Below are 16,480 nucleotides of genomic sequence, written 5' to 3' on the forward strand. Positions count from 1 at the left end.
AGCCGCCAGACTGCAAACTCAAACAAGCAGGTAACTGACCCAACAACATCACTAGCTATTGCCCCGTTTATGGCAGACAGATGTAGTTGAAATCCTAACTTAGGTCTCCAGAAGAGGAAAGGGAACAGAGAAGATTAGAGGACTAAAATCACTGTGGGATGAGAGAGGCGTTTGGGGGGGGGGATGAGAGAGGCGTTGGGGGGGGGGGGGGGGGGGTATGAGAGAGGCGTTGGGGGGGGGGGGGGAAGAAGAGAGGATGAACTCAGACACATTATACTCATCGCTGTGGGAGAATTGTACTTTTTCTTTCATGTATAATAAACAATCGAAAATTCTACAAGAGTGTAAATTAATCAATGGTCTGCTTCTGAATCTCACTTTTATTTGGCTTTATTGTTTCTTACCTTGCCTGTTAATGTCAGCTACCAGCATATCTATAACAATTATGGTTCCTGTTCTTCCAATCCCAGCACTGAAGAAGGAAACATTGTGTTAGTCGGAAAGTAAGTTAAATGTAGATTAACAGCCTGGCCTTTGTGTTTGGATTTCCAACACTGAGAATCACAATACGAGAGAGGAGAGTACAGTTGGACGTAGAGATTGATAATATATCGTAAAGCCCATAATATTCCATGGGCCAAAAGAGGATATTTTTGAACTGTCATGTCCAAGGGAAAGGGAGACCAAGGGACCAATAAGATTCCATTAATTATGGGTCGTGGTCTCAAGTATGACCAGTGTTTGGGTTGCAAAATCCATTTGCATCAGTAGAAGAGCTTAAGAGCTCTGCAAGGAACTCCCCGGCAATAAAATAGTTTGCCGGTCCTCACATATTTGAACTAATGAGTTCTGGCCACATTTTAAATTAAAAAGTAGCCTGCTTTTAAAGAGAAAAATTAATCCAGACTTTTCACAGAAAAGCCAAAGGATTTAGAAGACCTGCAGTGGTCGTGTTAGGCATGCCAAGATTCTGCTGGCTGTTTAATCGTCCGGGGTCAGGAAAGGAAACAAAATATGAATGCCACTGACAAGTGCCACACGATTTGGAGCCCATCTTGGTATCAAAGGCTGATAAACTGCATGGGGGAAGGCGGGGCTGGGTCCCATCCCACGGAAAATAAGATTTGTATGCCTCTACCTTACTCCTTTGTAAAGCAGGCTTTTAAATAAACATCTTTTTCCTTGGAAGAGGAGGTCACTATTGAGGCCTGCACCCTTACGTAGGCTCACACCCATCAAATAGCAGGTTGGTACGCATGGGCGGGATTTACTGCGCAACCTGCCATGAAATGTGGCCTGCCATTGGCCGGCAGGGGGATCTTCCAGTCACCCCATTGTCAACGGGGTTTCCTGCTGAATGCACCCCGTCGCCATGAAACCTGTGGCAGGGGAGGGTCGTCAGTGGGACCTGAAGACCCTGCCGGCGGAAACAGCCAGAAAGTTCCAGTCTTTGTCTTTGAATTTGGCTGAAACTGCTCCTGCCTGGGATAGAGGAACTCCACAAGCTGGGAAGCCCCCGGCACCTGCGTCGATGGTCTTGTTTGTCAGCCCATGCAAGGATCAGAGGGGACTTCCGGGCAAGGGTAGAAGTTAATGTAACTGGATCATGGAATTCTGGATTTCTTCCCTTCTGCTGCAGTCTTGCTACAGTTGCAGCAGTCTTGCTACAGTTGCAGCAGACGTGTGTTGGAGGGGCCAAGGAATTTCATCCCTGATGTACTTGCAAGAATTTGCTTGATATTCTTTTAATGGAGAACCTCAAATTGAGTATTTCTGCCTGTTAGGTTGCGCTGATATCATTAATGGGGAGTTTTTTCAAACATCTTCAGGCAGCTCCATATAAAACAGCAGGAGCAGGACTAAATCAGAGTCACAGAACTGTTATGGCAGGAGGAGGCTATTCAGCACATTGGATCTGCACAAGTTCTCCAAATGAGCATCATGGCTTAGTGCCATTTTCCTGCCTTTTTCCCTTCCCTTGCAAGTTGTTTGTATTCAAATAATCATCCAATGCTCTAATGCACTCTTGAATACTCAATTAAACCTGCCTCTACCACATTTCCAGGCACTGCGTTCCAGACCCCAACCACCCGTTGTGTGAAAATGTATTTTGTCCTCGTCATGTACCCGGTCCTGATGATGGAGGACACATTGGGGATACTAAAGTGGTTTGGAGCTTTTTGGGCATGTTCTAAACTAGCAAACTTTTGGGGACCTTTCTTCAGCACCATGTCGCCATTCTTAGGCAGGGAGCTGGAGCCGGGTCCCCTCAAGGCCATATTCGGGGTGTCAGAGCTGCCGGAGTTGCAGGCTGGAGCGGGAGCAGGTGTTTTCACCTTCGCCTCGCTGATTGTTAGGAGGCGGGTTCCGCTGGAGTGGAGGTCAGCTTCTCCACCCACTGCCTTGGTGCAGCTGGGGGACCTCCTGGAATTATTGTATTTGGAGAAAGCTAAATACATGCTGAGGGGGTCGATTGGGAGGTTCTATATAAGATGGTAACTGTTCGTTATATCTTTTTGAAAGATGATCACTGTCAGCTGTTGGTGGGGAGGAAGGTTTTGGGGAGGCGGCTGTTCTTGTTTTTGTGTTCTGCTTTTGTATTTTTATACAAATTTTAAAATGTTCAATAAAATATTTACAAAATAAAATAAGCGGTCGACAAGACCCAGCCATATTTAAAAGCACATATGGCCAGTTCATTCCAAATACAATGATACAGCAATGGAATAATGGTTCAAGTTTTGACCAGTTACAGAATGATCTATTAACCTTGAAACTCTTACAATGACATGCTTTGAGGATGGGCAGCATATGGTGGTCAGTTTACAGTGATCCAATATCAGATCTGCATATCATCCAAGTACCTGCAGTGCACTATAATTGGGCCAGTATCTGGAATGCTTTGCTGTGCTCGGTTTACTTGGTCCAGGAAACTCAGTACTCCTCCTGGTTCATTGGGCACCCCGTGGTCTGGCCAGCTGAGATACTGATAGTGCCATATGTGCCTAGGTGGTTCATTCTGTGTGAAATAAAACAATACAGGGCTTGTCAGCACATTTTCAATTCCCTGACGAGTGTGAAAAAGGGGCTGCAGCAATTATTACACATTTCCAGACAAATAATCCTGCACTATTAGCAACAAGAAACATGGAAGTGCCTGTATATTAATTCAATTTTCCCAAAATAAAATTCTCCATAAATCTGATCAGAAATGAATAATTACATTTTTTTAAATATTAGTTGTGGGAGATTATCAAATGCTGAGAGTTATTCTTAAATGGAGCTAGCTTTTAAAAATTTGGTTTTCCTGCAATATCATAAGTTTCACTTTGTGATCAAATGGCATAAGAAAATGCAGTCCTTTTCATCCGGCAAATTAAATCTAGGTAACCATGCTATAATCTTTTTTAGAACTGCAATGAAAGCAATATTTTCTTGGTTGAATAATAATCTTTAACCTCTTCTTGTTCTATTTATTTTATCTATATTTAAAACCTATTTTCTATCTGTATCTGTGGTTCTCCCTCCCCACAAAATTACGATTGTGTTAGTTACAATGGTAAGCACCAGATTTCCACCAATTAAGTGATCTGATCTACAGGACCTGGAACTCTCTTCTCGATACCTATCATTCTATATTATCTCTGGAGAACACAGAACAAGCCAGTATGCTGCCGATGAACATTCCTGATCAAGAGTATAATAGTTACCTGGGCTGTTTGTGTGACCTCCAATTCCCGTACGATGTAATCTTGTGCCATGCGTTCTTTCAGATTTCGCACAGAAATCGTGCCATATTGTTTTGATGCTTCTAAATCTGGCCAATAGCGAAAACATTTGTTCTGGAAGAAACAGAAAATAAGCAAATACTTAATTTCCGAACAGGTAGTTCATCAGAAATATTGATTTTTTTTTAGTTTTTGAGTTTTTATTATTAAGGGGCAAATTAGCGCGGCCAATCCACCTAACCTGCACACCTTTGGGTTGTGGGGTGAGACCCACGCAAACTCCACACGGACAGTGATCCAGGGCCGGGATTCTAATCCGGGTCCTCAGCGCAGTATGCAGCAGTGCTAATCATTGGGTCATTGTGCTGCCCTCTCAGAAATATTTATAAACAAAAATTTTGTGGTCAGGAGTTCTTGCTGATCTCGAAGGAAGAAGGCTGTCCACAAAGATCTCGCAATATCTGTGGTGTGGATTTCACTTTTTCCGACATTAATTTCACTCTGGTAGGGCAGCATGGAGGCGCAGTGGTTAGCACTTCTGCCTCAGGGCGCCGAGGTCCCAGGTTCGATCCCGGCTCTGGGTCACTGTCCGTGTGGAGTTTGCACATTCTTCCCATTTTTGCGTGGGTTTCGCCCCCACAACCCAAAAATGTGCAGGGTAGGTGGATTGGCCATGCTAAATAGGGGCTGGTTTAGCTCACTCAGCTAAATCGCTGGCTTTTAAAGCAGACCAAGCAGGCCAGCAGCACGGTTCGATTCCTGTACCAGCCTCCCCGGACAGGCGCCGGAATGTGGCGACTAGGGGCTTTTCACAGTAACTTCATTGAAGCCTACTCGTGACAATAAGCGATTTTCATTTTCATTTCAATTACCCCTTAATTGGAAAAAATGAATTGGGTACTCTAAATTTAAAAAAAAATTAATTTCAGTCTGGTGTGAGAAACAGTGATGTCACCAAGCTGGGTGAGCAAGCACTGAAGATTTCTCAGCGACACTAAATGATTATTCTTAACTTTTTAATCATTTTTCAGACAGTGAAATAGAGACTGGGCATTTTTTCGGAGCCAGGGATGTTGTTCATGAGTAATTATGGCCACAATATCAATAAAAACCTAATTACACTTCATTCAACAATGCTGAACTTTTCCCACAGGATCGTACAGTGAAACTAAGAGCATAACAGGGGAAGTTAATGTAATTCAGAGTGATTTCTAAAGAATTCCACCTGTGGGTATTTCAACAGCGCACCCTGTTGGGGAGTAAGAAATCCCCGAAAGCAACTCGTGGATTTCCATGTTTAATTGCACATATGCATAAATGGTCATCAGTTGCACAAATGTAATGGAAGTAAATGCTGTTCGTTCACTGTCGTCATAACTGCAAAACCAGGCCGTTACGTGTACTTTTGTATCAGATAAGATAAAGAAACCTAATTTTTCCAAAGGAATGAGGAAACTTTAGGTGTAGTGCTTTGAATATAAATCACTTTCCCTTTCTGATGTTCTGGGTGGTAACTTATTCAGATAACATGGGTAATAAACTCATAGAGCTGGTTCTGTGATAGGAGTTCAGCAATGACGTGCCTGAAAGAGTGCAAACACAGAATTCACCTCACGGATGTTTTCAATGTAGCCTCATTAAAATGACTGCCCTGAGCTCCCAGCACAGATTGGTCTACATATTGAGAGTACGGGGTTGAATGCGATAGTCAATGAGTCAGCAGTTTTAAACACCTATTGTTGTGTCTTAATGGAGCAGGCAAACCATTACAGCAGTCTGTGTTTGCAATGCAGGACAATGCAAGGAGGATGGGGGACTCCCCCTTCCCAAAGCTGCACCCTGAAGGTGATCTGAGAGAGGTGCAATAAAAGAAAATGAGTGTTTTTGCCGCAGAGGAACATTCTTCCCAGGGGTCTGCTATCCTGGCTTTCTGAGAAGAATTGACAGAGCAGGTGTCAATTAGGGCAGCACGGTAGCATGGTGGTTAGCATAAATGCTTCACAGCTCCAGGGTCCCAGGTTCAGTTCCCGGCTGGGTCACTGTCTGTGCGGAGTCTGCATGTCCTCCCAGTGTGTGCGTGGGTTTCCTCCGGGTGCTCCGGTTTCCTTCCACAGTCCAAAGATGTGCGGGTTAGGTGGATAAGCCATGCTAAATTGCCCGTAGTGTCCTAAAAAGTAAGGTTGGGGGGGGGGGGGGGGGGGTGTTGGGTTACGGGTATAGGGTGGATACGTGGGTTTGAGTAGGGTGATCATTGCTCGGCACAACATCGAGGGCCGAAGGGCCTGTTCTGTGCTGTACTGTTCTATGTTCTAGGTGACTGCTTATTTTACTTGTGATGAGGTCAGGGATACAAATGTTTTCCATTTGTCAAATGATAAAGCCATCACCCCTGGCAGGTAATATCAGTCACCTGATACATGAAGCAGGACACTGAGACTAACCAATGTGAGTTTTGCCACCTGAGGCAGGCGAATAAAGTTAATGATATGGAAATACAAGGTAATAGTATCTTTCAACAACACTGGCAGAATCACCACAGTCCCAAAATTTCAGGCGAATCCCTGCAGAGGATGATAAAGTTTCAAAACTATATCTTTGGTGATGCTTAGATAGTGCAAGGGGTGGAATTTAATGCACCCAGGTGGTGGGTTTGGAAGCAGGTGCATTTTTCTGGGTGGGCGGGTTTGGGGGCCTTACCTCCTTCCTGCCTCCGCCTGATCAAGCCTGGGGCAGGAAGACTCGTGGATGACCTTCCTGCCCAGGTGTTAATTGAGGCCCTTAAAATGGGATGAATTGCCCACTTAATGGCCTCATCCCAGGGTTTCATTCATTCTAAGGCACTTTGTGTCTCTTTGTGGGACCCAGCATCAGGAGGGTGCTCCCGCTGAGAGCCCATCCCATGCCTTTTCTTCTGACCCCCTCCCTTCCCACACGACCTCCTCGTCCCCAACCCCATCCTATTCTCACTCACCTGTGGCCTGGGACCCTCACTGATCACAGACCTCGGATGGATGCATTACCAACAGCTGCCACCACTCCCAAGCAATAGGGAGCTACCGGCCTCTTATTGGTAGGCAGCTCTCAGGGTGCGGGGCTCTGACCCCGGGGTCCTAAATCCTGGAGAAGATCTGACACCGGCCAGTTAAGCATCTGATGTGCAATTAATTTCAGCAGGCCTATCCCAAGGGAAGCACTGTAGTCCATCCAGTTTTCCAGTTGGCGGGCAAGACCATTGCAACATTAAATTCTGGCTAAGATTCCATTATCCGTGCCTCACTAACCTTTTCATTTAACAATGATTATTACAAAGTATTTGGCAATGCACCTTAAGTTCCACTTTATTGTCTCTATTTACGTTGTTGAATTAAAAATAATTCAGCCCTCATTCTTTTCGTGAAATAAGGAACTTTGAATCATCTGCAGACTGTAAACCTCCTTCAACTGTCAGAGGTGAAGAAGAATATAACAATGCAAACACCGAGGACAATATGCATGACAAATGCACCAGACTAAACAAAAGCAACTTAGACACTAAAAAATAGCTCACTCATTTACGAACAAACGGATTAAAATTTTAAGTGACTCTCAGAGGCCAGGAGTGTTCTATTCAACCCTTCAGTGATGATGTTGCATTTCTGGGGCAAACTGGACATCAGGGAGGCCCCGTCATTGAAATAATTTTCAAACCCTTAATGAAGCTCAAGTGCATCAGCAGAGTATGCTGAAGTAAAAATTTAAGCCAGCCATAGAATCCCTACAGTGCAGAAGGAGGCCTTTCATAAACCTGAACATGGTGATAAACTCCACGCAGTGACCCAAGGCCGGGATTGAACCTGGGTCCCTAGCACTATGAGGCAGCAGTTTTAACCGCTGTGCCACCGTGCTGCCCCATGTGTTAAAAACACAGGAACATCGTTTCTAGTACAGTCTGACATCCTACAACTGGCAACGTATTTGTATAATTAATGCATCTCCTTGCAAAATGCACCCGCGTATATTTATTTCAACATAGACCTGAGAAAATGTTTCTGTAGGAAGCCAGACTCGTGGAACGTTATGAAATATATTTGGCCCATTTAAGAAAAGCACAGCAAGGAATGTTTCTCAGAAAGTATCACTTTGCAATTATTTATGATTTATTAATGTCAGGACTTAGTGGACTGCAAATTTTATAGGAATGCTCTGTAGGATCAACAGAACACGCCATTTGAATGCATGCAATGAAGAAATATTTTTAAAACTTGCACAAACTTTCCTTGCCCTTTTAAGTCAACCACATTTCTCGGGTCTTAAATTACAAATTTTGTTTGATAACACTTCTATGAAGCACCTACGTTAAAGGTGCTGTATATGTGCAAATAGCTGTTCTTGTAAAGAATTTGGTAAAAAGAATGTTTGGCTGCACAAGTGGATCCAATGGGGGCCAGCCCAGGTCAAATCACTGAAAATGGGGAGCATTTTCACAAAGATGGTAGTTTTGGCCCCTTGTATTGGGGTCCTGGACTGACAAAGTGTATTGTGCCTGGTGGCGGGAGGGAAATGAGAGCAGCAGAGGACAAGCTGGGTATATGCCCAATCCCTGATGGCAGTCATGCACTGGAGTACACAGAAGCACGGAACAGGTGTGAAAGAAAAGTTGCATCAGTAATGGCATGGGCACTGCCAGCCTCTCACAAGAGAGGTGGCTAGCCTGGTGAGGTGACCTGCCCTGCATGTTTTCTGGAGTTAGCACAGGACAGCAACAGCAGGTATGCTTTCAACAGCCTATGCATTTCTGCGGTTGTTTAACATACTCAGTTAGGAAATAGAGCTGGATTAAACTATTTATACTGATATTGTGGGTATCAGAAATAAGGTATTAGTTTACGTTTAAGCTTAAATTGTGCTCCTGTACTTGTTTGCTAAGAGACGTGCAGGCCTGGTGAAGTCAGCTAGACGTCAGAAGTAATCCTGAGATTGGTGGAACTTAATAAACTTCAGTTAGCTTATGTTAAAGAAAGGTGCCTGCAAGTCTGTGGATTTTGATTTAACTTCAAACTGTGCTTGCATTGTAAACCATTACAAAAAAGCAATTATAGAGGTAAAACGAATCTGAGGCTCACACTGAAAGGTGTAAACATGTGTGGTTCAGTTGAAACCAGGGGCGGAATTCTCCGACCCCCCGCAGGGTCAGGGAATCGCCCGGGGCTGGCGTAAATCCCGTCCCCGCCGTGGCCAGAATTCTCCGCCACCCGGGAATCGGCGGGGGTGGGAATCGCGCCCTGCCCTGCGATGGGCCGAAGTCCCGCCGCTGTCAGACCTCTCCCGCCGACGTGGTTTAAACCACCTATGTGCCGGCGGGAGCAGGCGGTGCGAGCGGGCCCCAGGGGCGGCGGCGAGGGGGGGGGGGGGGGGCTGGGCGATCGGACCCCGGGGGGTGCCCCCACGGTGGCCTGGCCCGCGATCGGGGCCCACCGATCGGCGGGCGGGTCTCTGCCGTGGGGGCACTCTTTTTCTTCCGCCGCTCCACCGTGGTGGAGGCAGAAGAGACCCCCTCCACCGCACATGCGCCGGTGGTGACGTCAGCGGCCGCTGACGCTCTGGCGCATGCGCGGACTCACGCCGACCGGCAAAGGCCTTTCGGCCAGCCCCGATGCCGGACGGCGTGGCGCCAAAGGCCATTGGCGGCAGTTGGCGGAGCGGGAGCCACTCCGGCGCGGGCCTAGCCACTGAAGGTGCGGAGAATTCCACACCTTTGGGGAGGCCTGACGCCGGAGTGGTTGGCACCACTCCGCTACACCGGAACCCCCTGCCCTGCCGGGTAGGGGAGAATTTTGCCCCACGTATTTGGGGAAAAAACAGCTCTCCGAGAAACTGCCAACAGCGGCAAGGCAATGGAGCAAGGTGCAGAAAACAAGTCCCAGAAGCTAAGAACAGATAGTTCTAGAAATCAAGGAATGAAGAGAAGTCCCAAGAAGACTGAAGTGAAAGGAACAAAGAACTGGAATCTGAATAATACACTATTTACTAAAGTCAAAGAAAGTAGCAGAGAGGTTATGAGGCAAAGACAGAGCTGCAAAGTCCAGAACTGGTGAAGTCAGCTCGACATCTGAAGTAGTTCTACGGTTGATTGCACCTTAATATAGCCTGTGGAGCAGGATGTTCTGTCGGTGTGGCTGGGTACTCTGTGATTGCGTGGAAGCTTGAATACATGTCAATCCAAGGCAGAGGAATATTGAAAGGAGAGGTTAAAATCCTGGATGTGGATCCTTGGTAAAGCCATCTGAGAGAAAAACTTGTGTGGGAGAAGATTTCAAAGAGTTTTCTTCCGAGAGTGGGAATTGGAAACTCTCATGTGCAAGACCAGTTGGCTCACAGTGTGACAAGCATCTAGGGGTATTTGATGAGAAATTCACAGAAGTTGTTTGAGTAGCATCTTTCACTTGGTTTCAAAGTGTCGTGTGCCTGACCAAATTTTGCCATTGGTTTAGATGGACTGTGCACTTCCTGAGAACATTAGCAAGATATCTTGGAACTTGTGTAATTCTCATAGATCTGTGTGCATCTGTGAAGGTGTAGAGGGAGTGAAGGAGTAGTTAAATGTTTTTTTTCTTTTGTTAAAAGTCAATGGGCAGTCCTACAACTCAGTTCATCCATGTCTCTAATTAGTTTCTTAATTTATGAAACTGCCTTTGACCCTTCTGCTAAAATGTTCAATTAAACAAAATCTTATAAATTCTGATTAATAGTAATTTTAGACAACCATTTTTCCAAGGATTTTTTTCATGAACGTATTTTTGGCTGTACCAAATATAATAAATTATTTTATCCATGAATAAGAGTTTACTCACCCTTCCTCTTTCAACTTCTTTTGTTGTCATGACAATGACATGCGTATTTTCCTGATAAATCATTTTCCAAAAATCATTGATTGTATTCTGAAGGCAGCCTTGTGTTGCAATATAGGTTTTAGATTCATCTCCATGTTTTCCGTTCTTAAGTTTCATATGGAATAAGGAAAACAAATGTTGCAACGTATTCAATTGATGTGAGATATTTTACTGATCATCACCAAGACTAAGACATACTAGGGGGATGGGGCAGCATGGTGGCGCAGTGGTTAGCACTGCTGCCTCATGGCGCTGAGGGCCCAGGTTCGATCCCGACCCCGGGTCACTGTCCGTGCAGGATTTGCACATTCACTCCGTGCCTGCGTGGGTCCCATCCCCACAACCCAAAGGTGTGCAGGTTAGGCGGATTGGCCACGCTAAACTGCCCCTTAATCGGGACAAAAAAAGAATTGGGTACTCTAAATTTATTTTAAAAAACATACTAGGTGGATTGTTCAAACTATTCAGTCATGCCTTGTAAAATTAGAAAAATATTAATTGGTTAATATCATCCTTTACCATTCCAACAAAATTACATTTATATTGTTTACCATTTGGAGATAAGATCAGATTGCTTGCTTACAAATAAGTGAGCAAAATGGTGTCATCTGCTCAAAGTTATGAAAGATTCTGCAGGGGCAAGGATTGTCTTTTAAACTATGTGCAGCAATTTTGTTTAACATGAAGTCTGATATTTCTCTTATTAAAAAAATAATTTGTTCAAAATACAAGATTAGAGGAGATCAATTTGGTACACAATTTCTCAGACCTCTGTCATATCTGGCCTGAAATGGGAATCTTGGAAGCACTGAGGTGGAATTTACTGGTCTGTGCCAACCGTCTCTTTCGGCTGTCACAGCTGAGAATGGGAACTTTGCATGTGGCTAATTTTGGAGCTGTATCAGAGAAAAATTAAGAATATTTGAGGCCCTGGGCATCAAGAATATGTAGAATTCTTCCACACCCCATGCAACAACTGCCCACCCCACACACCATCACCCAATTCATTAAAACATATGTTTGCAGTAAAATGCATGGAGAAATTTGTTTTTAGAATGTTTACATACATTGATAATAAAGCAAACCATATCACAATATACTACGCTTAAATGATACTGTTTCACTATGTCACACTCAAAAAGACTGTACATTTTGTAAGCTTAGCACCAGGTTTAATAAGATTCTGTTGTATCACATTACTTATGTACTATCAGTATAAAATTAGAGATATGAACACCAAGACATTCAATATTTTAATTGTGTTTCTCAGTAAGAATAATCCAAGATATAGTTGCTACATTCAGCATCACATCAAAATACCTGAATATGCCTGCCATTAGCTACTTATTTCAATTCTTTAATTTATTAGGAGAATATGTTTTGGAGGAAGAAAAACGATTGTGAAGCATTTATTTATTGCTAGACTGGAATCCATGGGGAAGATGGAAAATCCTGTAATTACTGTGAATATTAAGATTAATATTTATGCTAAAATGCTGCAACTGCAGTTATAGGTAACACTATTTGATATGAAAACAAAGCTGAGCCCACTTTTAACTAAGAACTTTTGTTATCATGCCTAATTGTTGACTGTTCTGCATCTCAGCCTTTTGAGAGTTATGAAACTGGGGGTGCAGTGAAATATTTAGTGCTGGAATCAGCCATGTCTTGTGTGTGAGGTTCCAAGATTGGCCAGCCATTGCAAGCAGACAAAGAAGTCTGCAAGTGTGCGCAAACCACAGGTGGGATGTGGGCACTGCAAATTCACTTTCCAAATTTCACCCAGGTTGCTCAAAGCAGGAAATTGATTATCCATTTCTGGAGACCCCAGGATGCACTGTAGAGTAGCACCATGTGACTAATGCTCCAACTTCCTGTCCTGTGAGAAAACAACTGAGTTGTCAGTTTTGCAGAGGCTCCGTAGTGGCATAGGATCCCTGGGTACAGGTCTCATTTGTGCATTGATTCGGCTCGAGTAGTACATTAGCACACTAAATAGCTGTACCGCTGGTTTGCCTTGTTTCGGCACATGTTCAAAATAGGGTTAGTGGATCAATTAAAGTTATCTGCAATTGTACATGTTATGGTTAATTAGAAATACCCAAATATCCTCCATGGGGACAAATTACCACAGGGGCCGGTTTAGCACAGTGGGCTAAACAACTGGCTTGTAATGCAGAACAAGGCCAGCAACGCGGATTCAATTCCCATACTGGCCTCCCCGAACAGGCGCCAGACTGTGGCGTCTAGGGGCTTTTCACAGTAACTTCATTGAAGCCTACTTGTGACAATAAGCGATTATTATATTATTTCATTTTATTTTTTTTTATAAATTTTTTTTTTAAATTTTAAATTTAGATTACCCAATTATTTTTTCCAATTAAGGGGCAATTTAGCGTAGCCAATCCACCTACTCTGCACATTTTTTTGGGTTGTGGGGGCGAAACCCACGCAGACACGGGGAGAATGTGCAAACTCCACACGGACAGTGACCCAGAGCCGGGATTCGAACCTGGGACCTCAGCGCCGTGAGGCAGCTGTGCTAACCACTAGGCCACCGTGTTGCCCTGATTATTATATTATAATTATTATTATTATAATTAGATTTGGTTGAATTTGATAGTATTGATATCTCCTTACGATCCATTGTATTTGACAGGGGAGAGGCAGCTTTTGGGTAACATTATGAGGACTAAATTGGATAGCCTCTGAAAATAGGGGAGGGAATTGTTTCAAGTGATTCATCTGTGCCAGTTTATTGCAATACAGGCAGCACGGCAACTTTGTTCTGTCTGCTCATTTCAACGTATTCAGCGTCCAGCCAGTGTTAACCATTCTTTTGATTTCCAGGAGGCATCAGCAGGGGCTCAATACCCTGAGCAGCAAGCACCACTTTAAAGCTTCTCTGCACCGCTGAAAGGGGTGGTTGGAGCAGGTGCTCGCAGTCATGCAAGAAGTGAATTTGACCTGGGAAACACTGAAGCATGGTGCAACATGGGAGGAAGTGGACTTTAGATTTTGCACTGGAGACCTTAGAGGAGGTGGAACAGACAGGAGATGGGGGACCAGGAGGGCCATGAAATACCTGCACAATAGGCTGTGGGAGCAAAAGGCCAATGCCAGGAATCAAGCTCGAGGAATTTGATATCGTAACTTGGGCAGTTTAATGACCTCATAACAGGTCAAGATCAGTAAATGCATTGTCAAATGTCATATGATGGTGTCTGCAATATTCACCTCAGACACTGTTCAATTCACCACATTTGTACATGATCATTATCATCATGTCATTAGAACAGAGATGAGGAGAAATTTCTTCAGCCAGAGAGTGGTAGGTCTGTGGAATTCATTGCCACAGAGGGCGGTGGAGGCCGGGACATTGAGTGTCTTTAAGACAGAAATTGATAAATTCTTGATTTCTCGAGGAATTAAGGGCTATGGGGAGAGAGCGGGTAAATGGAGTTGAAATCAACCATGATTGAATGGTGGAGTGGACTCGATGGGCCGAATGGCCTTACTTCCGCTCCTATGTCTTATGGTCTTATTATGAATGTTTGGCTGAGTATCAAAAGTTACAATTAGTTCAGTGAGGGCTTCTAATAGTTTTGAGACACTATTAAAGGATTAGCTTTATTTGATGTAGGGTCTGCCTAGAAGTTTAAGATATTAATCACCTGAGTAGATTTTAAAGCTTGAATATGTTCTATGAATGGGAGGTTCTATTCCCCAAATCCCAAGCGTGTATGAGTGAGCTTGTTAGAAGTTTATTGTCGTCATCTTCAAATGGCTCTTGAGGTCTGCCATTGGTGGATAGTGCGAGAATGACTAGGCAGGTGGCATGGAGGGTATAAGGGGCCAGGAGGGTTAAGTAATAGTCTTTGGGGGCTAAAGAACCCAACGGCTGGTAAGACATCTGGACAAAGGGACAAAGGGCCAAAGAATTGTGACAAGCATTTGAGCCAATCTGCATTGGCACTTTCCAACCCCATGGCTGCCTAGGGTCAGCCATCCAATTGTATCCAAAACCCATTCACCAAACCCCCCACCCTGCCCCAACACCCGGCACCACATGCTGAACACCAAGAGTGAAAATTGCGCATTTCAGTGTACATTTTATAGAGGCAGACAATTTTTCAACATTGATGTTATTTTTCCAGCCTGTCATGTTCTGTTTGTTTTGAATGGAGAAGTTTAATTCATGTATTATTAATACATTTAAACTGTAGCATCACAAGCCCAATGGAATTGGCAAAGTAACCAAGGGACTGAATTTCTAGATCGCATACTGCACAAAATACATCAAGCCATCAGATTGAAATTAGAATGGAGAACAAAGTAACCACAAACGATCATGAAGAAGAAGACACTTACTGTGATATTATTGGCATTGATATAATCTGATCCCAATATTGTTTCATCCACTTCCTTCAGTGTTACTCTGGTATTATCAACTACATCAAGAAAGTAATAATTAAAATGATTAGTATACATTAGTATATATCCTTAAACCTATACCTGCAAAGTTTTTTTTATAAGGTTGTATGTCAATCATAGGAAACTTGCACTCTGTGAATAAGTACAACTTTGTTTGCCATCAAAAAACTGTGCTGAGATGGGCACAACTAAATTAATGCGGGAAACAGTTCATTGTAACTGTCCCCATATTTCACTGCAGTTGGTATTGTCAGGCAGTAATAAAATTTGGAAACATAAACTCAGTCTACATTTTATCTGCCATGTGCGTAAAATTATAAAAAGAAAAATCAAATCAGCAATGTCATCCATGAATAGAAGAATAGTATCAAATTCTGTTGCAGGTTTGAAGAACATGCCCATTTTCTGCAGAAGGGTCATATGGACTCGAAATGTTAACTCTGCTTCTCTCTCCACATTGGTTGCCAGACCTGCTGAGGTTATCCAGGCATTTTCTGTTGTTATGCCCATTTTCTCATTGAATTGAGCTTTAGTTGAAGGCTTCACTCTGGATCACGGAATGAGAATGCTGGCACAAACCCCGAGAAGTCAAGTTCACTTACATGGTAAAATATTTTTGTATCTATTCTTGCTTTTATTTTCCATTCTCTGTCCCTCTTTTCTGCTATATAGGAGTTTATATTCTTGTTGCTGAAGAAGCTGTTGGAAGAAAGTTGCAAAAGAAGCATATGATATGATTGCAGTAACTCCTCACAATTAAATCCAATTAGCTGGACCTGCCTTTGATGGGATGAATTGATTTGGAGAATATTTATCACAGTGCACAGAACTTCAGTTACTTTTCATAAAAGCAAAACACAGCAGATGCTGTAAATCTGAAATAAAAAACAGAAAATGTTGGAGTTCTGCAGAGGAATCATATTGGACTCAAAACGCTAACTTCTGCTTCTCTCTCCACGGATGCTGCCTGACCTGCTGAGTTTATCTCGCATTTTCTGCTTTCGCTGTTTCTTGTTCTGTGATATGCAAATGATCTTTAACTACAAAGAAATAATAATGTAGATTGACGTACACTTTTTGATTTTGTGGGATGGTTTGTTATTCCCCTTTTGTCCTTCCGACACTGACCTTCTGGCGAAATACTATTGTGGGCAAGAATTTGTGAAATCCCCAAATTCAAAACAAACAAGGAATCCAGGTACATGGAACCGAACAAAGTTGAGAAAGTGAGATACAAATGTAACTAGCTAAAAAAAATTCTCCTAATAGGATGGAGTGGTTAAGTGGGAAGGTAAGAGACTTGTTAGACCCCAGAAAGTTGTGAATGTTCAGCCTCTGAGTATATTCAAGGCAGAGGTTGATAGATTTGTGCGTATTGGGAAAGGTATAGATCAGCCATAATCTTGTTGAATGCCAGAACAAGTTCCAAGGGCCAAATTATCTATCTAC

General features: G+C 43.4%; 1 protein-coding gene across 4 annotated transcripts in view; it reads right to left on the minus strand.

The window, feature by feature from the left end:
- Positions 1-16,480, minus strand: part of ptpn11b (protein tyrosine phosphatase non-receptor type 11b) — a 176,383-nt gene that overhangs the window by 22,458 nt on the left and 137,445 nt on the right. For 3 of the 4 annotated variants that reach the window (XM_038821749.1, XM_038821751.1, XM_038821750.1), the window contains exons 7-12: positions 15,634-15,730; positions 14,969-15,048; positions 10,559-10,714; positions 3,711-3,842; positions 2,865-3,019; positions 405-472 (exon numbers count right to left, since the gene is read on the minus strand). In XM_038821749.1, the coding sequence (XP_038677677.1) occupies positions 405-472; positions 2,865-3,019; positions 3,711-3,842; positions 10,559-10,714; positions 14,969-15,048; positions 15,634-15,730 (688 nt within the window). The remainder of the gene's footprint in view (positions 1-404; positions 473-2,864; positions 3,020-3,710; positions 3,843-10,558; positions 10,715-14,968; positions 15,049-15,633; positions 15,731-16,480) is intronic. The other variant, XM_038821748.1, reaches the window with a different exon arrangement.

Source organism: Scyliorhinus canicula, chromosome 16 (genome assembly GCF_902713615.1).
Source record: "Scyliorhinus canicula chromosome 16, sScyCan1.1, whole genome shotgun sequence".
Taxonomy (NCBI): Eukaryota; Metazoa; Chordata; class Chondrichthyes; order Carcharhiniformes; family Scyliorhinidae; genus Scyliorhinus; species Scyliorhinus canicula.